This window comes from Staurois parvus, unplaced genomic scaffold, assembly GCF_062004578.1.
Source record: "Staurois parvus isolate SC_StPar_1 unplaced genomic scaffold, SC_StPar_1.0 ptg000206l, whole genome shotgun sequence".
In the NCBI taxonomy this organism is placed as follows: Eukaryota; Metazoa; Chordata; class Amphibia; order Anura; family Ranidae; genus Staurois; species Staurois parvus.
In genome coordinates, this window is record NW_028318002.1 from 61,887 (window position 1) to 87,717 (window position 25,831).

A 25,831-nucleotide genomic window follows, 5' to 3' on the forward strand; every position below is an offset into this window, starting at 1 on the left:
ACCAGATTCTGAGTGCTCCAGTTTTAGTAAATCTTCCCCTAGATGTCCTCTCTTCCCCTGATCCTAATCAGGAATCAGAGGGGAAAACCTCACTCATCTTGTAGCAGAGTCTACAGAGGATTTTTCTTCCCCTGCATTTTATGAGGTACAAGCTACAGCTTTAGGTCAAATGCTGTCAATTTTTGACATGTTAAAGACTAGTGCGCACCACATCTGTTAACAGTACCTACATTTCCACAGCCAAAACAAGTTCCTAAAGGCACTAAGAATGAGAGTTAGGGCTCGTTCACACTAGGCTGTTTTGCCAACGCTTGCCAAACGCCCCTATAGCGTTTGGCAAGCGTTGGTCCGGTGTTTGCGGAGCGTTTTTAACGCTCCGCAAACGCCGCATGCGCGGTTTAGCGGCGGTTGCTAGGCGTTTGCCGAGCGTTAATAACGCCCCACAAACGCCTATAATGCATTTGAGTGGTGTTACCGCTCCGCAAATGCCCCATAACCGCGTCGCAACCGCACCGCAAACGCCGGCCGGGCGTTTGCGGAGCGGCACCATAGACGAGAATAGGAGGCTTCAAAGCCTCCTGACTCGACCAGAGGCGTCCGTTTTGCCGCGACGCAACGCGACGCGACGCAAACGCTCCTGTTAGAACAGCACCATGTGCTGTAATGTGCAGAGTTGGCAGAGGCGTTTGGGAAGCGGTAAAAACGCTTCCCAAACGCCTCTCTGCCGCCTGCACACAAGGCTAGTGTGAACGTAGCCTTAAAGGATAAGTTCACCTTTGGGAACGTGTTACATCTTCCACCTGTTTTTAAGGTGGAACATGTAACATGTTCCCATAGCCACAGCTGCCTCCTGCCACCCCCCTCCCTCTGACAGATAGTACGGGGAGAAGTCTCCCTGTACTGTCTGTCAAATTTGAAAACCGCGCGTCCATGCGTGGCTCCGTCCACACGGCCGTATCGCACGAACTTCCATGAATGAATGAACTGCAAGTCCCGACAGTCTTAGCGGCTGTGGAGCGCTGTGGTAGTTCATGGAAGCTTCCTGTCAGAATATCTGCTTGCTCGTACATCCCGTACAGCAAGCAGATATTCTGACAGATCTGCAGGAGACCTACATGGCATCAGTGATCTACTGATCGCTGGTGCAATGCTTTCCAGGCTTCTGTAGACAAAAATAATAAATGCACATTTTATTTATTTTTTTAACCTGTAAAATGTGCATTTATTTTTGTCTAAAATTTGAACTTCTCTTTTAAGGCTCCATTCACATTTCAATGGCACTTGAAAACATAGGGCGTTTCCCGCAATCATTGCGCGTTTTTCTGTGTGACAAACTCACTGCGATTGCTCAAACAAAATTGTGTGATGCATGACGCCCAAAAAAGGAACCCCGCATTTTCAGGTGCCATTTGAAATGAATGGCCAGGATGTGACCAGAGCTGTCAGGGTTTTCTTGGCAGCCACAGCCTCTGTTAGCAAAACTGATGCTGTCTTTGTTCTACCTGGCAGTCCCTGAAGAGTACATCTGCTTCTTGATCCATCATTGCCAGGTGGATCAGGCAACTTCTTTACAGGGCCTACACCCTTAAGGAAAAGGTTCCTTCCTTCCCCATTAGACTTCATTACACCAAGGCTGTCGGTGTTCCTTGGACTGTTCAGCATCAAGCATCTGTATCCCAGATATGGAAGGCCCCCATCTGGTCCTCTGTTCACACGTTCTCCAAGTCCTACCAGGTGGATATTCAGGCTTCAGCTGATGCGAGCTATGACTGCAAGAGGCTTCAAGCTGTTATTGGTATGTTTTCTGGGTCTTTACCACTTGTGTTTTTTGTGGGACTGTTGTCAGCTTTGTTTTGCTATGTTGTTGCCCACTCCTCAGTGTTTTGCTTGAGGACATTTCATGGTTTATCAATACAAGTATTGCACGATAAAAGATGATGGGAATCATGATTTACTTGTAAATTCTCTTTGTGTACAGTGCAGGACACTAACAAAAAAAAAAGGATTCTCATTGAGTGGGTGGGGTTATAGGAGTGTGTACTAGGGGTGGCCCTAGCAAGAGAACGCCCTGTGGGTGGGGCGAAACACGTCAACTCACTTCCGGTCTGCCGTCCTGACATTCTGTGTCATTTCCGGTGAGTGGAATGCACGCCGAGCGGTGCGTTCCAAGTGGCCATCTTGGTCATTGTTGGAGGTGTATCCTGTCATCCTTTCGTTGGACCAGGCTGTGAGGTCTCTGTTACAGACATGTGGAAGCTGTGGAACCTGTGTTAGCCTATGGAGGCAATTAAACTGATGCTTTTAAAGATCATGAGAAATGTGAGTGGTCTGGCAATGTTTATTTACTAATACACAGAGTACTAGCAGTATCACACTATTACATATTCTTTCCCCTGCACTGCTGTGGAGTTGGTGAGAGGAGAAGGCAGGAGCGAGTGGAGGAGTACCCTTAATCCTATGGTGGAAAGGAGTTCTGAAGGTCTTAAGGGGGTTTAGGAGCCCAAAATATTCCTAAAAGGCGCAATACTCACCATCATTTGGTGAGTGCGGTTGATGTTGTTTTTTTCACTGGTGGATGGTGGAAGCATTATTTTGGTCACTTGGGAGAAAGGACTTTTTCTTGGATTTAATTATATTTATTTGGACACTTTAAGAAAGAATAATACATGTTTTTGGGGACACTTATATCACAATTAATATATAATATATATAATTTTTTTTTTTTTTCATATATTGTTTTATTTTCTGAGTTTTTATGAACATTTAATTCATTTATTGAGTTAAGGTGGTAATTTGCGCTGCTTATTGTTTTTCCAAGTTTTTTGTCAGTCCAATCACCTAAAGGACAGGGACTGATGTAAATGTACAATGCTATAAAAGTACCGTACTTTTAGTAATAATAAAGTGATATTACACTATTTTAATTATTGGAAACTTTGCACATGAATTTGGTATATATGTAATAGGTTTTATTGATTTTATTTATTGATATTTATTTATGTTTCTCACAGAGTAGAGGAAGAGTAGAATTGTCAGTGAAGTGGGAGGTATATTGTAGTGCCACACCTATATAAACAATACCCACCCACAGTGCCTGTCTCGCTCAAACCCAACCGCAGCCATTGTTTTCATCGGTCCTTAAGGAATTTGATTTGTAGGGCAAGGAGCCTGTGCTTTTTTGTGTTTCGTTTCTGTTTAGAAAAAAGTTGGAGCTTATATCATACTTGCAGGGGTGGACTGACAACTCATGGGGCCCCTGTGTCCTTGTCCAAACTCAAAAAAGCCTATGAAAAAGGTACCAGGGGCATCTCATGGGGCCCCCTACTGACCCCAAGCTCTCGGGCAGTGCCCGAATTTCCAAATGGTCAGTCTGCCCCTGCATACTTGTATTATACTCTACTGACCTTATAAACATCTTTATTATTTTATGATTTGCTTCAGTTTGCTTTTTTATTGTGCATGTACACGTGTGCAGCATCCCGACTGATGTCATTGATGTCACATGGGGTGGGGTCACATGCGTGATGTCCCCAGGTGGTCCCTGCCCCTTACCTATTTAAGAACTGTCAAACCACCGGAGCAGGCAGACGGCAGGAGCCATCGTCAGAAACTGAGCATTTTTTAAAATTTTTTTTTTTGGGGGTTGGCGGCGGACATCATGATTGCCGTTGGATCTATTGTGCGGGACATACTTTTAGTTTTTTATTTTAATAAAGGACTTTTCAAAGACCGTGTCCTGTCTTTTTTTCACACTACACTTTGTCTTTTGTGAATGAGTATCAGGACCATGTACCCCATACTCATTCACATGGGGGGGCGGGATCTGGGGGCCCCTTTCCAGATTCCGACAAGCCCTGTGCCCGCAGACCCCTACAACCACCGGCCAGGGTTGTGGGGGAAGAGGCCTTTGTCCCCATCAACATGGGGACAAGGTGCATTGAGGGGGAGCCCCACTGCCCCAAAGCACCCCCCATGTTGAGCACATGTGACCTGTATGGTTCAGGAGGGGGAACTCGCTTTCCTGACCTGCTGGGCTGCATGCTCGGATAAGGATCTGGTATGGATTTTAGGGGGGAGCCTGCACGCCATTTAAAAAAAACATTTTTTTATTATGGTGCCGGTTTTTAAATGTAATTACCTCTTTTTAATTTTTTTTCACTATAGCTCAGATTCAGCTGTCACTTTCCCCACCAGCTAAAACAAAGTTTATTTTTAGTTTATTTCCCCAAGTTAAAAGAAACAATGTTTCCTTTTAGTTTCTTAAAAGAAACAAAGCTTCCTTTAACCTCTTGCCGACCGCACATAGCCGAATGACGGCTTCACCACGGCCGGCCAGTTCTGAGTGGACGTCATATGACGTCCTCCCAGAACGCGCTCTCCTGGGGGCGCGCACCCGGCGATCTCCGTGATCGCTGTGTCCTACGGACACAGCTGATCATGTGATGTGGTGAAAGGCCGATCCCACCGGCCTTTTACCACGTGATCAGCGGTGTCCAATGACACGCTGATCACAGGGAAATGCAAGTGCCGGTTCTCGGCTGCACTTTCCTCACGCTGTCAGATCGTGAGGAAAGTACTGCCGAGAACCGGCAGTTATCAGAGCGGGGATCGGCACCGATCATCAGGGCACTGATGATCAGTGCCCTGATGATCGGTGCCCAGCAGTGACACCCGCAAGTTCCGCCCAGCAGTGCGCCCACTAGCCCCGCCCACCCGTTCCCAGCAGTGCCCCCACCTGTGCCCAGCAGTGCCCCCACCTGTGCCCAGCAGTGCCCCCACCTGTGCCCAGCAGTGCCACCTACATGTGCCCAGCAGTGCCACCCACCTGTGCCCACCCACCTGTGCCCACCAGTGCCACCCACCTGTGCCCACCCACCAGTGCTGCCCACCAGTGCCACCCACCTGTGCAGCCCAGCAGTGCTGCCAGTCAGTGCCACCAGTCAGTGCCCAGGGGTTGTGCCAGTCAGTGCCGCCAGTCAGTGCCCAGAAGTGATGCCAGTCAGTGCCGTCTATCAGTACCCATCATCAGTGTCACCTATCAGTGCTGCATATCAGTGCCGCCTATCCGTGACCCCTAATTAGTGCTGTCTATCAGTGCCGCCTATCCGTGCCACCTCATTAGTACTGCCTATCAGTGCCCTTTAGTGCTGCCTATCAGTGCCCATCAGTGCCGCCTATCAGTGCCCATCAGTGCCGCCTCATCAACGCAAATCCGTGAAGGAGAAAAAATACCTGTTTGAAAAATTTTATAAAAGAAACAAACTTTTTTTTTTTTCAAATTTTTTGCACTTTTTTTAATTTATAGCGCAAAAAGTAAAGCGCCCAGTGGCGATTAAATACCACCAAAAGAAAGCTCTATTTGTGAGAAAAAAATGATCAAAATTTCATATGGGTACAATGTTGCATGACCGCGCAATTGTCAATCAAAGTGCGGCAGCGCTGAAAGCTGAAAATTGGCCTGGTAAGGAAGGGGGTATAAGTGCCTGGTAGGCAAGTGGTTAACTAAGAAAGTGACAGCTCTTTGAGCTATAGTGAAGGAAAAAAAAAGCTGGCAATTGCATTTAAAAATCATCACCAACATTCACTTCGTATTGTGAACAAAATGTGTAAACCGAGGCATTATTTTCAATGGATTTTCATTTGTAAACTGAAAATTACCTTAACTGAGGCATTTGCAAACCAAGGTAATACTGTGTGGGTGGTTTTTTTTGGGGTTTTTTTCACATAGTTCTGTAAATCAGTTAGGGTTTAGATCTACATTAACCTCTTTAGGACTGGCTGCTGTTTTAACCAGTATCTGCCTATTACCTGTGCCAGGTTACAGACAGTACCAACCTACAGTGCTGTGAAAAAGTGTTTGCCCCCTTCCTGATTGTTTTTTTTTTTTCATATTTGCCACACTTAACCACTTGCCTACCCGCCACTTATACCCCCTTCATGCTCAGGCCAATTTTCAGCTTTCAGCACTGTCGCACTTTGAATGACAATTGCGCGGTCATGCAACACTGTACCCATATGAAATTATCTTTTTATTTCCACAGAAATAGAGCTTTCTTTTGGTGGTATTTAATTGCCGCTGGGTGTTTTATTTTTTGCGCTATTAACAAACAGCAAAAAAAAACAAACGTTTTTCTTTGTTTCTATTATAAAATTTTGCAAACAGGTAATTTTTCCCCTTCACTGATGTGTGTTGATGAGGCTGCACTGAAGGGCACTGATAGGCGGCACCGATGAGGTGGCACGGATAGGCAGCGCTGATGGGCACTGATAGGCAGCATTGATATGCAACAATGATCGGTACTGATGAGCTGGCATTGATATGCAACAATGATGGGCACTGATGGATGGCACTGATTGGCGGCACTGCTGGACACTGGCAGCACTGATGGGCGGCACTGATGGGGGGTACTGCTAGGCACAGGTGGGTGGCACTTATGGGCACTTATCATCAGTGCCCTAATGATTGGTGCTAATCCGTCCTCTGACAATTGCCAGTTATCGGCAGTACTTTCCTCATGCTGTGACAACTTGAGGAAAGTGCAGCCGATTATCGGGAACTGCAGTTACCAGTGATCTGCTGTGTCCAGGACACAGCATTCACGGAGATCGCCGGGGCCGCGTGGGAGGGCAAGTTCTAGGAGGATGTCATATGACTCCCTCCTAGAACTGGACAACCGTGCTGTAGCTGTCATTCGGCTATAGCGCAGTTGGCAAGTGGTTAAATGATTCGGATCACCAAACAATTTGTAGTATTACACAATAACCTGAGTAAATACAAAATGCAGTTTTAAAATGATGACTTCATTTAATAAGGGAAAAAATCTGTCCAAACCTGCCTGGCCCTATGTGAAAAAGTAATTGCAACAACTTCAATCAAGCATTTGCGATAATTGGCAATGAGTCTTTCACTTCGCTTTGGAGGATTTTTGGCCCACTCTTTGCAGAATTGTTTTAATTCAGCCACATTGGAGGGTTTTCGAGCATGAACAGCCTGTGTAAGGTCATGCCACAGCATCTCAATCGGATTTAAGTCTGGACTTTGACTAGGCCACTCCAAAACCTTAATTTTGTGAGTTTTTTGTTTTGTTTTTTGAGCCATTCAGAGGTGGACTTGCTGGAGTGTTTTTGACTGTTGTCCTGCTGCATAAGTGCGCTTGAGGTCATAAACTGATGGTCAGACATTCTCCTTCAGGATTTTCTGGTAGAGCACAGAATTCATGGTTCCATCAATTATGGCAAGTCGTTAATGTCCTGAAGCTGCAAATCAGCCCAAGACAATTGAACTACTATCATAATGTTTGACTGTTGGTATTATGTTCTATTTATGAAGTACGGTGTTCATTATACACCAAATGTAACAGGACGCACAGCTTCCAAAAAGTTCAGATTTTGTCTTGGAGATAATCCAGATGTTTTGTGGCAAATGTGAGACAAGTCTTTTTGTGTTCTTTTTGTCAGCAGTGGCTTTTGCCTTGGAACTCTCCCATAGATGCCATTTTTGCCATGTCTTTCTTATTGAATCATGAACACGGACCTTAACCACTTTCATACAGGGCACTTTTACCACCTTCCTGCCCAGGCCAATTTTCAGCTTTTAGTGCTGTCACACTTTGAATGACAATTGCGCGGTCATGCAACATTGTACCCATATGAAATTATCATTTTTTTTACACAAATAGAGCTTTCCTTTTGGTGGTAATTAATTACCCCTGGGTTTTTTATTTTTTGCACTATACACGAAAAAAGACTTGACAATTTAGAAAAAAAATAAGGTTTTCTTTGTTTCTATTATAAAATTTTGCAAATAAGTAATTTTTCTTCATAAATTTAGGCAAACATTTATACTGCTACATAACTTTGGTAAAAAAAACACCCAAATCCGTGTATATTATTTAGTCTGTGTGAAAGTTAGAGTCTACAAGATATGGCACCAATCATTGAAAATTGATTGCAGCTGAAGCACTGATGGCCTATTTTTATTTCTTGAGGCCCTAACATGCTAGGAAAGTACAAATAGCCCTCAAAAGACCCCTTTTTGGAAAATAGACAGTCCAAAGTATTTATTTAGTAAAAGGCATGGTGAGTTTTTTGAAGTTGTAATTTTTTCCCCACAATTCTTTGGAAAATGAAGAAATTATTTTTTTTTTCGCACATAATTGTCAAAATAACAAGTTATTTCTCACACCTGGCATAGACATACTTGCAATTGAACCCCAATACACATTCTGCTACACCTCCCTAGTATTGTGATACCACATGTGTGAGACATTTCCACAACCTGGCCACATACAGAGACCCAGTGTCCAAGTAGCACCTTCACGCGTTGTAGGAGCATAAAAGGGGCATAAATTACACTGACTAAAATCTAATTTCCTGACTACCTATCAGTTTTGAAGGCCAGAACGGTGGAAACAGCCACAAAATTTTGGAAAAAAAACACCCCAAGTTATATTTTATCTATGAGTCTTTTGAACATGTTGTTTTTTTCCAAAAGTTTTTAGAAAATGTTGAAAGAAATTTTTTTTTTTTTACACAGTTGTCAATTTATAAGATATTTCTAACACACAGCATGTACATACCAATAATTATGCCCCAAAACACATTCTTCTACACTTCCCTAGTATGTTAATACCACATGTGTGAGACTTTTCTGCAGCTTGGCCACATACAGAGGCCCAACATCCAAGTATCACCTTCACACATTCTAGGAGCATAAAAGGGGCATAAATTACACATCTAATTTCATGACTACCTATCACAGTTTTGAAGGCCCCAGGCACCAGGACAATGGAAAAACAAACAAAATTACCACATTTTGGAAAGAAAACACTCCAAAATATATTCTTTGAGGCATAATGAGTCTTTTGAACATGTCATTTTTTTCCACACGTTTTTAGAAAATGTGGAAAGAAAATGAAAAAGTATTTTTTTTTTTTTTACAGAAAGTTGTCAATTTATGGGATATTTCTTCTATACTCAAAAATACATTTTGCTATTCCTACTGAACATGACAATACCACATGTGAGACTATTTCACAGCCTAGCTGAAGAAAGGATGAGCAAAAGTTTACTAGTGGTTTTAGGAAAGCATTGGACCAGGAAGCAGGCAACAGCCACAGGATTTGCCCAGGCAGCAAGCAGGAATATGGTGGATAAACAAGCCAGGGGCAGTACAGGCAGCAGGCTGAGATCCAGGCAGAAGGCAAAAACCTGGTCCATAAAAAGTCCTTGGTCAGTACAAGCAGCAGGCAGAGATATAGTCAGCAGAGCCAAAGTATTGGTCCAGGCAGCAGGCAGGAACATGGTCTGAAAAAGTTTTGGGTCAGTACAGGTAGCAAAAGGAGATATGGTCAGCACAGCCAAAGTATTGATCCAGGCAACAGGCAGGAACATGGTCCATAAAAAGTCCTAGGTCAGTACAGGCAGCAAGCAAAGATATGATCATCACAAAGTATTGGTCCAGGCAGCAGGCAGGAACATCAGGCTTAGGGCCTTGGTAAGGTAGGACTGGGGCACAGGGGTAGAGGTTTTGTCCCACCCAATCTCTTCCAAGCCTCCGGACAAACAAACCCTGTTCAGGGAATTATAAAACCTGGAGAAAACCAAAAACTGTTTTTTCTCTATTCTGAAGCTCCTCACATATGTGAGACCCCTGTGTTATCTTGAATCCCACTACTGCAGCAGCAGGGCAAAAGATCAATCCAAGCAGCAGGCAAAAAACATTGTCCATTTAACAGGCCAAGGTCTGTCAAGGAAGAAGGCACAAACGTGGTTGATAATCCAGACAGCAGGCAGAAGCATAGTCGATAAACAGCAAGCAGAGGCATTGTTGGTAAACAGGCCAGGGTCAGTTAAGGTGGAAGGCAGAGGCATGGTCAATCAAGGCAGCAGGCAAAAGATCGGCACAGATAATAAAAATGGGGAAATTGCAGACTGTTAAAAATTTGGGGAACTAATATCTTACTAACGTGTGATAACGTCTGAAGCAGTCTCCGATGCATAGGCCTGGTTGGGAGGGACATTGGGGACAATGAAAACTGGTGTCTCTCCTACCTCCCCCTCTGTTGCATACCTTACATTTTTTTAGGAGTCTTCTTCCTCTTTTAGATGGTGGAATACTCTCAGGGAAATGACGTTTATGAAGTCTGCTGACACAATCGGAGCGAATGCTTTGTGGTGGAGATTCTTGCTGCTAGATTAGGGCAGTGATGACATTTTCTATAAATTTTAAAAAAGTGGTAGGTCTTTCCATTGATTTTTGATAGGTGATGTACGCATTAAAAATGTCCATGTGGAAAAAGTATATTGCAACTTTTTTGTACCAGTAGAGGGGCTTCCTTGTTGATAAATAGGGTTGCAGCATCTGATCGTTTAAATCCACCCCCCCCCCCCATGAATTGATTATAATTGTGGATACACTCTCTGGCTTTTGGATGGGACCTTGTCTTCTATGAATTTCCACCATGGTGTCATTATGGATAGTGGACAGGGCATAAACATCTTTCCTCTCCCTTCACTTCACAGCCAATACTTCCTCATCAGACTTGCAGATTCCCCTCTTTGTAGAATTGTGTTCACTAAATTTTGTTGGAAGCCCTTCCTGTTTGTTCAGGTGGTACTGCAGGCCATCGTTTTCTCAAGGTACAGGTGACGGAAAAGGGGCAGGCTTGTGTAATAATTTTCTACGTAGATGTGATACCCCTTTTGGAAAAGGCCAGGTCCCAGACAATTTTTCCGCTTGTGCCAATGTAGGTTGGGCACCCACGGGGCTGGAGCTGGAAGTCTTTGCCTTCATGCGCTTTCACAGAGCTTGTTGAGCTTCAGTCCATACCTGGCCCTTTTACTGAAAATATATTGCTTGAATCCCAGCCGGCCAGTAAAGTGGACAAGACATTCATCTACACAGATATTTTGGTCAGGGACATAAAGTTTAAAAAATATTTTGGAAAAAAAATTAATTAGTGGGCAAGTTTTATACAGTTAGTCATAGCCAAGCTGATCTCGGGGAGGGCACTGGGAATTATCACTGAAATGCAGGAAGCGCATTGTCTTGTCATAACGTGACCTGGACATTACAGATGAAAAGATGGGAATGGGGTGGGTGGACCAATATGAATGTAATAAATTTTTTTTGTAAGCCCCATGTTGATCGTAAGGCCCCAAAACAATTTTAACTCTGTTAGCCGTCTCCAGTGGAATGGACGGGCATTGCATGAATTGGGGTTGTCTGTGATATATTGTTGGGCAAATAGGTTTTTCCGATCTACAATTACTTGAAGGAAATTATCAGGGAAAAATAAATTTAAAAAATCAATTGGGGATAAATTTTCTGTGTTGGGCTGCACGCCTGGTTGTGCGGTGAAAGGGTGGATTGTAGCTGATCCTGAGCTGGAAGGCAGCCACAGAGGAGGTTTGCCAGAGCATCTGGGAGGTATGTTTGGGCCCTGACTCTTGGGGTCTGGCGTGATATTCCAGTGCTGGTACAGGGCTTGTCATCCTGGGGTCTAGCTCCGTTGGCGTTTGCTGATTGACCATTTGGTTGTAATGGCATTGGTACGTTGGCACTGCTTGTGGTTGTCTGGTCTTCAGAGCGTCTTACTCTTTTAGGAGTGACTGCTTCCTCTTCCGAATCCGTCACCTATCCACTGCTTTCTATTGGCTCATATTCCGAATCGGAATCAGACGGTGAGAGCTCCCCGCTACTCTCGTCCGTCATGCTGAAGATTTGGAAAGCCTCCTCACTAGAGTAATATTTTTTTGACATCTTGGCTGTATGACAGGCAACTGTGATGGGTACACTGCTGATGGGCGGCAGTGATGGTGGCTCTGTTATGGGTACTTTGATTAGGCTGCACTGATGACAGGTACACTGACAGGCTGCACAGGTGTATGCGCTGACAGGTACACTGATAGGCTTCCCTTATGGATGTGCTGACAGCTACACTGATGGGCTGCTGGACAGGTACACTGATGGGCTGTACTGACAAGTATGCTGATGGGCTGCAGAAAAGGTACACTGATGGGCTGTGCTGACAGGTACGCTGATGGGCTGTGCTGACAGGTACGCTGATGGGCTGTGCTGACAGGCTGCACGACAGGTACACTGATGGGCTGTGCTAGCAGGTATGTGATGGGCTGTGCTGACAAGTATGCTGATGGGCTGTGCTGACAGGTACACCGATGGGCTGTGCTGACAGGTACGTGATGGGCTGTGCTGACAGGTACGTGATGGGCTGTGCTGACAGGTACGTGATGGGCTGTATGACAGGTAAACTGACAGACTGGCGACGGTTACACTGATGGACTGGTGACAGGTACCAGGAATTCTGATGATCTGGCGACAGGTACGCTGATGGGCAGCTGTGACAGGTACGCTGATGGGCAGCTGTGACAGGCAGTCAGAGCAATGTGAAGGCAATCAGAACAGTGAATGCTGTAACTCACTGTTCCCCTTCTCTTCTTCACACAGGATCTGTGTGTGAGGAGGAGAAGCGGTAGCAGCAAATTACCGCTGTTTGTTTATACTTGGGGTTGGCTGTGATAGGACACAGCCAATCGCAGGGTAAACAGCCAACAGCAGGGTAAACACGCCGGGGGCGCGCTCTAGGGGCGTGATGAGGAGGACGCCATATGGCATCCTCCCGGAGAGACGAGTTGTTCGGCCGGCCGCCTTCGTGCCATAGGCTGGGCGGGAACCGGTTAACTGAAGCAAGTGAGACCTGCAGTTCTTTAGATGTTGTCATGCTCTTGGAGTAATTTTGGTAGGCTGGCCACTCCTGGGTAGATCCACCACTGTTACACGTTTTCTTCATTTGTGGATAATGGCTCTTACCATGGTTTGCTGGAGTCCCAAAGCCTTTGTAATAGATTTGTAACCCTTTCCAGACTAATACAGGTCAATTACTTTTGTTTATCATCTGTTCTTGAATTTCTTTAGATTGCCGCATGGTGTGTCGCTTTTTGAAATCTTTTAGAGTGCTTCACTTTGTCAGGTGGTGGGAGATACCATGCGTGAAACCTTTTCACAGCTTCGTTGCATAGAGGAGCCCAAAATCCAAGGAGCACCTTAAATTACACATTTGATTTTCTGACCACCTATCACATTTTTGGAGGCCTTGAAGTGCTAGGACAGTGGAAACACCTGCAAAATGAGCACCATTTAGAAAGTGGACACGCCAAAATATTTGCTAAGAGGCATCTTTTAAAGATCTAATTTTTTGCTTTATGGCAAATGAAGAAAGAAAATAAATAAATTTTAAGGTTTTTTCCATGCCTCTGAGAAAATGCCTTGGGGTATCTCTGATTTCCAAAATATGGACATTTTAGTAGATTGGCAGTATTGAACGCTCTCTATGGTAGACAAGGTGTGCAGTAGGACCAAATCCCACCTTCAATATTTTTGATTTACTGCTTATACTGCAGTTTTCAATAACTTTAATTATCCTGAATTACTGAAATTGCAAGGTTTTGACAGTTGGTCAAGGCCTTCTTTACGACCCACAACTATATCATGGTCAGCCACTAAAAGATTATCAATCTCTGAAAAAGGATTTTGGTCTACCTAATAAATAATTTTTTCAATACTTACAATTATGCCATGCCATCCAGGCACAAGCCAAATTGACCCCTTGGGTCTATATCACACCTACGGTCTTGAACCTCTATTCTCGACCTCTAAAAGAGGACAAATTTGGGCACTATAGGGGTCAATGTTACGGAGATCCTCAAAATCCTTGTCTTTGAACTGCAAAGCACATTGACAATCAGATGTTGGTCAATTGAATGATGAATAGTGGACAGAAATCCTTAACATACTACAAGTATCTCTCACAACACACTAAACTGTTCAACTTTTACAGGAGAGATGGCCCTTTATGCCCGCACTGTGAAATTGGCAATGGTACATACAGTATGATGTGGATGTGCTCCAAGCTCACCAGATATTGGTCTCTCGTGGTAGAAACTATTAACATATTTATGGTTACTGTACCGATGGACCCTAAGACATGCACACTGGGTTGACTGGATGAGGAACTTTTCACTCCATGCATATATACTGCAATCCTTGGCTTATTTTTTCTAGAAATAAAATTCATAGTTCAAAAGTGAATATCGCCAGCTCCCCAAACTCATGCTTTATGGGTGAAAACAGTGACTGATGTCCTGATTCAAGAACACTTACCTTATCAACACAGGGGATGTCTTTGTACATGAAAAAAATTGTGGGATAACTGGTTGGGAACCATGGGACTAGCCCCCCACAGCTAATAAGACATAGGCTATTCAGCTGTATCTAATGAACTGTGGGGTTAAGATTTTTTTCCACACCTACAGCCCCAGCCAAATGTTTTGAGAATGACACAAATAATAATTTGCACAAATTCTGCTGCTTCATTGTTTTTAGATCTTTTTGTCAGATGTTACTATGTTATACTGAAGTATAATTACATGGATTTCATAAGTGTCAAAGGCTTTTTATTGACAATTACATTAAGTTTATGCAAAGAGTCACTATTTGCATGTTGACCCTTCTTTTTCAAGACCTCTTCAATTCGCACTGGCATGCTGTCAATCAACTTCTGGGCCATATCCTGACTGATGGCAGCCCATTCTTGTATAATCAGTTCTTAGAGTTTGTCAGAATGTGTGGGTTTTTTTTTTTTCACCCGCATCTTGAGGACTGATCACAAGTTCTCAATGGGATTAAGGTCTGGGGAGTTTCCTGACCATGGACCAGAACTTTCGCTGTTTTGTTCCCAAGCCACTTGGTTATCTCATTTGCTTTATGGCAAGGTGCTCCATCATTCTGGAAAAGGCATTGTTCGTCACCAAACTGTTCTTGGATGATTGGGAGAAGTTGCTCTTGGATATATTTTTGTAACAGAGTACAACTAACTCTCTTCTATGTATCCTAAGTTAGGGACACGCCAACTACAGGTTAGTGTGTCCCTAACCTAGGGACACTACAATCTTCCAAAAACTACTGAATTCATGGTACATATTATTGCTTATATGAACCTGTTGTGATTTCCTCATATGTGTACACTATAATTTGTCTGTTGCATTGTCTGAAGGCAACCACGTTTTATGTTTTTTTTTGCTTGTGTTTTGTTTTTTTTTCCTTTTTAAGGTCTTGTATGTGGCCAAGGATTGTAAGGCCAAATTGTTCTTATAAAAAACAAAATATAAAAAAAAAATAAAAATTAAATGAGTAAAAATAATGGTCATTGTATGGGTGTTTCCAGTGGCCTGACACTAGGACCCCTGAAAAAGTGATGGGTATTCAGAAAATCAAATATAAATATAATTTACATCCCCGAAAGCCTAAAGGTGCTCCTTTGATTTTGGACCCCTCTATGTGGCTAGGTTGTGAAGGTCTCACATGTGGTATATCTCCACACTTAGGATGATTAGCAGAATGTGCTTTGGGGTGTAACTCGAAGTATACCCATGCTGTCTGTGAGAAATACTGTATCTTAAAGTCTTAAATTGGTTAAATACCTTGGGGTATCTACCTTCCATATATTTGCAGGCTGTTTGGACTATTTTGACCCAGAAAAATGTCTTAAAGTGGTTGTAAAGGCTGAAAGTTTTTTCTACCTTCATGCATTCAATGCATGAAGGTAAAAAACCTTCTGTGTGAAGCAGTTCCCCCAGCCCCCTCAATACCTGAGCCTCATCGCAATCCAGCAATGTGAATGACAGCCTTGGCTGTCTCGTTTCTCTGTCTCCTTATTGGCTGAGACAGCAAGCGGGAGCCATTGGCTCCTGCTGCTGTCAATCACAGCTAGTCAGCCAGTGAAAGGGGGGGTGGGGCCAAGCCCCTCCGTGTGTCCATTCACAGCGGGTTGTTATAGGGGCAGCTGACAGAAAGGAAGAGCCAGGAGAGCCTGCGCGGGACCCGAGAAGAGGAGGATCTAGGCTTTTTTATGTCATTTTCCTTTTATATACAGTGGGAATAGAATGGAATCACCCCCCTTAAAATAATCACATTTTGTTGCTTTGCAGCCTGAAATAAAAACGGACACACAGTTTTTGTTTTATCCAGCTGTATTTACTCAATGCAACTTGTAAACTCCATGTGAAAGATTAATTTTTTAGGGGAAAAAAAAATTCAGAAACAGAATCAAGGAGATGGAAAAAGGACCTCCACTCCTCATAAAAAGGACCTGTATACTCAATCAGGCGTAGCTAATCACCTTCAATGACAGATAAAGCAATTTGACTTTCGACTGTGATCCACTGTGGTCATTTTGATTATTTGAGCATGAAATAAGCTTTCCTGGAGCATTTTAGTCCCTGACAGTGCAACTGAAGCAAATAATCAACTATGGGTGGCAATGCTTTGTCTCTAAAGATCTCTGGGATAAAGTTGTGGACAGGCCCAAGTCAGGAGATGGATACAAAAAAAATTCAAAGGCTTTAGTAATGCCTAGAAGCACATTGAAGTCTATTATTAAGAAATGGAATGTATTTGGTACAACACAGACCCTCCCTTTATCAGAATGTCACTCCAAACAAGATGAAAGAGCCAGGAGGAAACTGGTCAGAGAAGCTACCAAGATGCCTACAGCAACTCTGAAGCAGTTGCAAGAATTTGAAAGAGTGGTTATTGTGTGCATGTGAAAACAGTATCACAAATTCTCCACAAATGTGGCTTGTATGGGAGGGTTGCAAGGAAAAAGCCACTCAAAGGCCACATGAAGTCACGACTGAGCTTTGCCAAAACGCACCTTGAAGATATTGAGGTCACATGGAAAAAGGTGGTATGGTCAGTTGAGACTAAAATTTAATTATTTGATCTCAATACTAAATGATATGTCTGGTGGAAACCCAATGCAGCTCACCATCCAAATAACTCCATTCCTACAGTAAAGCATGGAGGTGGTAATATTCTGTTATTGGTGTATTTCTCTGCAGCAGGGACTGGAGCACTTGACAGGATAGAAGGAAAAATGGATGGAGCAAAATACCGTCACATTCTTGAGGAAAGTCTGTTGCTCTCTTGTCAATGGGCAGAAGGTTTACCTTCCAACAAGACAATGACCCAAAGCACGAAGCAAAAATGATCACAGAGTGGTTGAAAAAGAAAACGATGAATGTCCTTGCATTGCCTAGTCAGAGCCCAGACTTAAACCCCATTGAAAATCTGTGGAATGATTTGCAGTCCTCAAACAGTCACCATCAAATTTAACAGAACTTGAGCAGTTCTGTAAAGAGTGGGCAAATATTGCAAAGTCTAGATTTGCAAAGTTGGTAGAGACATATCCCAGCAGACTAAAGGCTGTAATTAAAGCAAAAGGTGGTTCAACAAAATACTGACACAAGGGGGTGATCTTTTTTCCAACTCCAGTGATTCTGTTTTTTTTAAAAGAAGGATGACTCCTTTCTATACACACTATAGTAAAAAAAAAAAAAAAAAAAAAGGGGGGGTTTCAAATACCACCAAAAGAAATCACAACCTGCCTCAAAAGAAAGATGAGGCACAGGTTTGCATGGCTGATTAATTTTTTGTCAAACTGTCACAGCGCTAAAAACGAAAAAATGGCCTCGGTAGGAAAGGGTTGTAACATCCAAATACTGAGGTGGTTAAACAATTAAACTCCTCACAAACGTCAAGAAAAGTCAGAAGTTCTTATATGCACGTAAGCGATTCAGAGTTGTGAATCAAGAGAAAATCAGCTATTTACTTTTGTCTAACATATGCTTTCTGTGATGTTTTTGTCAACTGTTGCAGGAAAGAAATGCTGAAAGTGCCATTGAAGCTCTGAAGGAATATGAACCTGAAATGGGAAAAGTAATTCGTGGGGACCGAAATGGAGTTCAGCGTATAAGAGCCAGAGACATTGTTCCTGGGGACATAGTAGAGGTGGCAGGTACTACACATTTTGAACTTGAAAATGTTCTTGTAAATTTATAATAGATATTTTAAGTGATATACTGAGCTGTTTCTTAGAGGAAGATTTAACACAATGAACACGGTCTGTTGTATATTTTACTAAAATAAATATATCCAATCGATTTGCTAATGTTACTAATAAGAAGAATTAGCCACACACATCTACAGTAAGTTTACTTTCATTATGCAGTGGTTAGCAAGTTAGTATTAAAAAAAAAAATTCTGTTCATGTAGAATTAAAGTCTAAAAGGAAAGAAAAACAGGAGACTTGCAATGGCATGGTAAACATTCCTACTTGCACCTTGTGTTTTTTCACCTATATAAGATGTGCATTGATCATGTAGTTTCATGGTGCCATTTGTTGCCCTATACACACTGTCTATATAGTAGCATAAATTATCACATTTATGTGTGAGCATTTTTAGTGTGTTGAAACATGAGGCATGCGGCATGACCTCTGTAGTGTGAGACAATTTCTGTGAAGAAACTATATATCCCATAATCCCTGGGTCTCTCAATCTAGTGTTGATGCAGGTGAGAGCTAGACAGTTATTAGGTCTCATATGTAGGCAGAGCATTTACAGACACACACACAGCTCACTTATACAGCTAGATAATGTTTCATCACATTAGCACTCCCACATTTGTGATGCAACACAGAGAAGATGGCAAGGCATGCATTGGACCAGGGCCATCTTTAATATTAATTGGACCCTGGGCAAACATTTTCTTGCCCCCCCCCCCCCCCCCCCCCCCACCACCACATGCAATTGTGCTCTCCATCTGCCCTGAGACATACAATAAATAGCAGATACACTCCAAAGCAGTTTACTGCAGAAAATCAGGTAGTGATCGTGATTGGTTGCCAGAGGTTACAGCATATCTTTACCGTTCATTGATTAGTTGCTTGCTGATTGGTTGCTAGAGATTACTGCACAGTGGTTGCTGGGGCTGGGGGGGGGGGCGGGTAGAGTGTTATCAATGGCAGTGGTGGTTGTGGGAGCTGTAAATGGGATGAGTAGCAGTTCTGGGGGGAGGGAATGAGTGGCAGTGCAGGGGAAGGTGTGATCAGTGACAGTTCTGGATGGGTTGATGGAATCGGTCATAGTGCTGGGGGAGGGGGGATGGGATGAGTGGAAATGCTGGGGGAGGGGGGATGGGATGAGTGGCAGTGCTGGGGGAGGGGGATGAGATGAGTGGCAGTGCTGGTGGGGGGATGGGATGAGATCAGCTACATTCACATGTTGTCATCTGCCAGTTAATGTCCACTCAGTTCCCCCTGCCTGTATAGGGGGGGAGAAGGGGGGTAAGAGAGAGAGAGGGGGGATGAGAGAGAGAGAGGGATTGGAGATAAAGGGGTGAGTGACAGAAGGGGGAGAGAGAGGGATGGTGGGGTGAGTGATGGGGAGGATAACAGGGAGGGGGTGAAAGAGAGAGGGGGGTGAGAGGGAGGAGGTGAGAGAAAGAAGGGGGTGAGAAAGACAGAAGGGGATGAAACAGAAGGAGGGGGAGAAGTGGGGAGTGAGAGGGGATGAGAAAAAGGAGGGAGTGAGACAAAGCGAGAGGGGCAAGAAGTCGGAGAGGGGGGTGAGGTGAGAGAGAATGGGGGAGGTAGAGAGGTGGGTACAAGAAAGGGGGGGGGAAATGGGGGGGGGGGAGGCAGGAGGAAGGGGTGAGAGAATGTGGAGGAGAAAAGGGTGAGAGAGAGAGGGGAGGAGAAAGAGGTGAGGGGGGAGGATGGGAGAGAGAGGGAGGGAGAAGGGGGTAAGAGAGAGGTGAGGGGGAGGTAGAGGGAGAGAGTGGGAGGATGAGAGAGAGACTCCTAGTCCTGTCTGAAGTTCCTCCTGTGCCTCCCTATCCCAGTCCCTGTCTGCCAGTAGGTGTGTGTGATGCCTGCTACCTGGCATGACAGCAGTGGGCTGAGTCCGTTCTCATTCTGGCTGATCTACTCCTTACTCTGCTGTGTGCTCCTGTCCATCCTTGTCCTCTGGGCTCCTGGTCAGCCTGCCCTCCAGTTGTCGGAGCTGCGAGCTGGGAGGTTAGAGGAGTCCATGCTCTGGGAGGTGGCGCCGTTGGGGATACTGCACTCGCTGCTGCTCGGTGTCAGTGGAAGTCTTCCCGCTCACAGGCTGTCAATCCTAGCTACCCTCGATGCTTGCTTTCCCCCTGCTCCTGCCACCACTAGGACCAGGACCCTCCAAGACAATGACAGGACCTAGGGCAGCTGCCCCTTTTGCCTTGCGTTTAAAGATGGCCCTGCCTTGGACGCTGTGTGACCCAGAACAGGAAGTTGTCTCCTTTGCACGTAGGGACCAGCTAGCTAAAGTAAAAGGAATAGGATCAGCAATGACAATACAAACTGCAGCCACAACATGTGAACCTATGATTACAACATACAGTAAGGCAAGCATCATAGGGAACATATTTACACTAATATCTAGTTAGAACGGAAAAAAAATAAAATTAAAGTTTACAGTACCTTTGAACCACTACAGTACCAGGCACTTTCACCCCCTTACTGCCCTGTCCAATTTTCTGCTTTCAGCACTGTCACACTTTGAATGACAATTGCGCGGTCATGCAACACTATACCCATATTACATTTTCATCATTATTTTCACACAAATGGAGCTTTCTTTTGGTGGTATTTAATCCCCATTTTTTTTATGTTTTGCTAAATAAATGAAATTAGACAGAAAAATTTTGAACCCCCCCGCATTTTTCTTCTCTGATGTACTGACGATCTCAATTCTTGAGGCTTGAAAATGTCTGGACAGTATAAATACCCCCCAAATGTCCCCTTTTTGGAAAGTAAAAAGTCCAGCGTATTTAGTAAAAGGCATGGCAAATTTTTTGAAGTTGTAATGTTTTGTCACAATTTTTTGGAAAATTTAAGAAGTTTATTTTTTTTTTCCTACATACTGTCACCAGTGCAGTATCATCATATAAATGGTGTGGCGGTGATCAGGGACACTGACTGGTGATGGTATGGAATAAAAAAAAAAAAAAAATTTTAAATTTTAATAACACTTTCTTATAACTTTTTTTTTTTTTTAACACACTGTGGCCAGAGCAATAAAATGTTACCATAGTAATGTACTACTCTGGGGAAGTTATCATGATTTTTTTTTTTTTTACATTATGATTGCCTATACCAGCGAATTTCACTGGTATAAGCAATCATTTTTGATTCACTCACTATTTACTATTATGGTTAGCTGTGATTGGTTAATCACATGATACAGATGGGCTGTGATTGGCCCTTTCTTTACCATGTGATCACTGTGACCAATCACAGGGATCAACACAATAGTACACAATGGATGGCATAACATGACATTGTGTACAATTGTCATGTGATCTGCTTTGTTTGGTCACAGCAATGGTCGGTACATTGATTGATCATCTACTGTGTCAGGTGGACACAGCAGGTGACAGATCTCACCTCAGCGCAGCCTGGGGAGGGACATCATATGACATCCACCTGGGATTGGTGAATGTCCCGTCCAGCCATCATTTAACAATAGGCCGGGCGGGAAGTGGTTAATGTAATAAACTCATTAACCAAATTAATTGTACAGAACATGATGGGGTTGATTTACTAAAACTGGAGAGTGCAATCTGGTACAGCTGTGCATGGGAGCCACTTCAGCTTGTTCAGTTAGGTCTCGTTCACACTTGACTGTTTTACCAACTCTTGCCAAACACCCCTGTAGCGTTTGGCAAGTGTTGGTCCGGCATTTGTGGAGCGTTTTTTAACGCTCTGCAAACGCCGCATGCGCGGTTCAGCGGCGGTTGCTAGGCATTTGCCGAGCGTTAAAAACGCCCTACAAACACCTATAATGAAGCTTGAATGGTGTTACCGCTCCGTGAACGCCCCGCAACTGCGTCGCAACCGCTCTGCAAACGCCGGGCGTTTGCGGAGCGGCACCATAGACTAGAATAGGAGGCTTTAATGCCTCCTGACTCGACCAGAGGCGTCCGTTTTGCCGTGAGGCTAACGCTCCCGTTAGAACAGCACCATGTGCTTGTCAAGGTCCTACCTTTTCCCTGAGGTTATGTTACTCCATGTGCTGGCGTCCATCTTGGATTCTGCTGTGCATTATGGGAATCCTTTTATGCCTTCAGGTTTCTGTGGTCCATCCCCCAGAGGGGTGTGGCTGATGACATATAAGCCTGTGGCCCGCACATGCTCTTTGCACTTGTGTCTTTGTGTTGCTATTACTCTGTTCTGACTCTCGTGACTCTCCTGGTATCTGATTCGGCTTGTGACTTGACTATTCTTTGTATTCTCCTTTGATCTGACCCTCTGTTGCTGAACCCGGCTCATGACCTGTGATTCTCGTCTGCTGTACTGTACTGTTTTGTCCTGTTGTTGTTGACCCCGGCTTGTCTGACTACTCTTTTGTCTCTTCCACCAGCTACACGCCATTGGCGGCGGCCATTACCGCAGCTGAGGTGTCTCGGGGGCCGCGACCTGGTTCCTGGCTGCGTCAAGTCCATCCCCACCATCAGGGGCCCTGGTGAAGGGCAGCCTGGGACTTAGACTCCGCGCCCTGAGGGACTTCGGTCTGTGGGTGGTGGTTGTCGTCAGCCAGTGCGTTACATTGTTAGGCCTGCCTGTCCGTTCCTCAGCTCCTGCCCTGACATTACACAAGTGCCATGAACCCTGACGGTGCAGGCACGTCTTCGCTCCCAATGCTAGTCGCCAGACTCGATCAACAGGATCACCTGTTGGATCAGTTCGCTCAGGCGTTGCAAACTCTGCTTGCACGCACTGCACACCTTGCTCCTGGTGCTATTAGGCCGGTAGTCGCTCCGGTGGTCTCTCCCGCTGCTTCTCCGCCTATTGCGTCCACCACCTCGACGGCTGCATCAGCGGCGCCCAGAGGTATGACTGGTTCTGCCCCTCTTCCACAGCGCTTTGGGGGTGAGCCGAGTCAGTGTCGTGGGTTCCTCAACCAGGTGGGTATTTATTTTGAATTAATACCCCACGCCTTTCCGTCTGAGAGGTCAAAGGTGGGGTTCCTAATTTCACTACTCTCAGACAAGGCCTTGGCCTGGGCAAATCCCTTATGGGAGAGGAACGACCCGGTGATTCAAGATTTTTCCGGTTTTGTCGATGCCTTCCGTAGGGTATTCGACGTACCGGCTCGTTCCGCCTCGGCGGCCAAGCTGCTCATGACCATGCATCAGGGTTCACGGACCGTGGCCGAGTACGCTATAGAGTTTCGTACCCTGGCGGCAGAGGTCGGTTGGAACAATGAGGCTCTGGTGGCTGCGTTTTCCCATGGTCTTTCTGACACATTGAAGGACGAGATTGCAGCTAAGGAACTGCCTGTGGTGTTGGAGGAGCTCATCTCTTTCCTGATCCTGATTGACACCAGGCTCAGGGAGAGGCCTTCACTCAAGGAACGCCTGCGGAGGCCTTCCAATCGACTGGCACCTGCGTTTTCTGTCCCACCCGTTCCTCCCTCTCCTCCCATGCCTCCTGGGGATAGCTTGTCTGGTGGGGAACCCATGCAGCTGGGGTTTGCTCGCCTTTCCGAGGGGGAGCGGGCCGCTCGGCGTCGGGAGGGTTGCTGCCTGTACTGTGGCCTCGGTGGGCACTTTCGGCAGTCTTGTCCGGTCCGTCCGGGAAACGCTCGCACCTGAGATCATGTCGGGGACAGATCTTGGGTGGAGTTTCCTCGTCCCCGGCGTTCCGCAAGGATAAGCCACTGATCACCGTGGTCCTTTCTTGGACGGGGGGCTCGGTGACGGCCCAGGCGTTGGTAGACTCTGGGGCCGGTGGGTTGTTCTTGGACAGCTCGTTTGCTGCGCAGCACTCCATTCCCCTGCAGGCTCGTGCTGCCCCATTGGTTCTCGAAGCAATAGATGGCAGGCCCCTGCAACCGCCGCAGGTTACCCACGAGACTCTGCCAATAGAGGTAGCCATTGGGGCTGTTCACAGGGAGTTGGCCTGTTTTCAGGTGATTTCTTCCCCACACTATTCGGTGGTTTTGGGGTATCCCTGGCTCCAGAGGCACAATCCAACCTTTAATTGGCAAACAGCCGAGATTCTCTCATGGTCTCCACAGTGTGGGGCCGGGTGCATCCGGGGGCCGGTTAAGGTATTGTGTGCCTCCTCGGACTCTGCGTTGCCCACCGACTATGGGGAGTACCGGGATGTGTTCGATAAGGTACGCGCTGGTACCTTACCACCGCATCGTCCTTACGACTGCGCCATATCCTTGCAACCCGGGGCCACTCCTCCACGTGGCAGGGTGTACCCTCTCTCGGTTGCGGAGAATAAGGCCATGGAGGAGTACGTTGTGGATGCGCTTTCCCGGGGGCACATTCGTAAGTCTACTTCCCCAGCAGGAGCGGGTTTTTTTTTCGTAAAGAAGAAAGGTGGGGAATTGAGGCCCTGCATCGATTATAGGGGTCTCAATCGGATTACCATTAAAAATGCATATCCTATTCCTTTGATTTCTGAGTTGTTCGACCGCCTTAAGGGAGCAACAGTCTTTACCAAACTCGACCTTAGGGCGGCGTACAACCTCGTACGGATCAGACAGGGGGATGAGTGGAAGACCGCTTTTAACACCAGAACTGGGCACTACGAATACCTGGTGATGCCCTTCGGATTGTGTAACGCGCCCGCGGTTTTTCAGGAATTCATAAACGATGTCCTTCGTGATTTGTTGCAGCAGTGCGTAGTGGTTTACCTGGATGACATCTTGGTTTACTCTACCTCCATGGAGTCCCATGTCCAGGATGTCAAGCAGGTGCTGCAATGATTGCGTGAGAACGGACTCTTTTGTAAACTCGAGAAGTGCGAGTTCCATCGATCCCAGGTTGCCTTTTTGGGCTACATAATTTCCGCTGAGGGATTTTCCATGGACCCTCAGAAGGTTGCGGCGGTTCTGCAGTGGCCTCGTCCCAATGGTCTTCGGCCCATTCAGCGCTTTCTGGGTTTTGCCAACTACTATCGGAAGTTAATCAGGAACTTCTCCACATTGGCAAAGCCTTTCTCTGACCTAACCAAGAAGGGGAGTAACCCTCACGAGTGGCCATCCGAGGCCATCATAGCTTTCGAGGCTCTGAAAGCTGCCTTTGCTTCGGCTCCGATTCTTTCGCATCCCAATCCTGGGTTGCCCTTCGTCCTCGAAGTTGATGCTTCCGAGACGGGAGTAGGGGCTCTCCTGTCTCAGCGTCGGTCGCCCGATGGACCCCTACTTCCCTGCGGGTTCTACTCCAGGAAGCTTTCCTCGGCTGAGTGCAACTACCAGATTGGAGATCGGGAGTTGTTGGTCATCATTCTGGCTCTCAAGGAATGGAGGCACCTGTTCGAGGGTTCCGCGGTTCCGGTCCTCATTCTTACCGATCACAAGAACCTGACTTATCTTTCGGAGGCCAAGAGATTGACACCCCGCCAGGCCAGATGGGCTCTGTTCTTGTCACGCTTCAACTATGTGGTTTCATATTTGCCTGGTTCCAAGAATGTCAGGGCTGATGCGTTATCACGGCAATACTCTGAGTTGTCCAGGGAGGACTCTGAGCCAATCTCACTTATACCTCCAGATCAGATCCTGGCTGCCATTCGCACCAGTCTGACCTCTCCCCTTGGGGAGCAGATTTTGGCGGCTCAAACTGATGCTCCTCCCGGGAAGCCGGAGGGGAGATGTTTCGTACCCGAGGGATTGCGCACCCGCCTGCTGCGTACCTACCATAACGCCAAAACTGCCGGGCATCCGGGGAAGAACCAGCTGTGTTGGGTCGTCTCTCGCTTATTCTGGTGGCCAACCCTCCGTGCCGACATTGCCTCTTATGTAGCGGCATGTTCGATCTGTGCCCAGAATAAGTCTCCACGGCATCTCCCTTTGGGTCTTCTGCAACCCATTCCCAATGGGGAGCGTCCTTGGTCACATCTAGGGATGGACTTTATTG

General features: G+C 45.6%; 1 protein-coding gene across 3 annotated transcripts in view; it reads left to right on the forward strand.

Moving 5' to 3' along the window:
* LOC149461289 (sarcoplasmic/endoplasmic reticulum calcium ATPase 3) overlaps positions 1-25,831 on the forward strand; it is a 232,616-nt gene that overhangs the window by 61,061 nt on the left and 145,724 nt on the right. For all 3 annotated transcript variants that reach the window (XM_089678488.1, XM_089678489.1, XM_089678490.1), the window contains one exon: positions 17,738-17,876. In XM_089678488.1, coding sequence (XP_089534614.1) covers positions 17,738-17,876 — 139 coding nt within the window. The remainder of the gene's footprint in view (positions 1-17,737; positions 17,877-25,831) is intronic.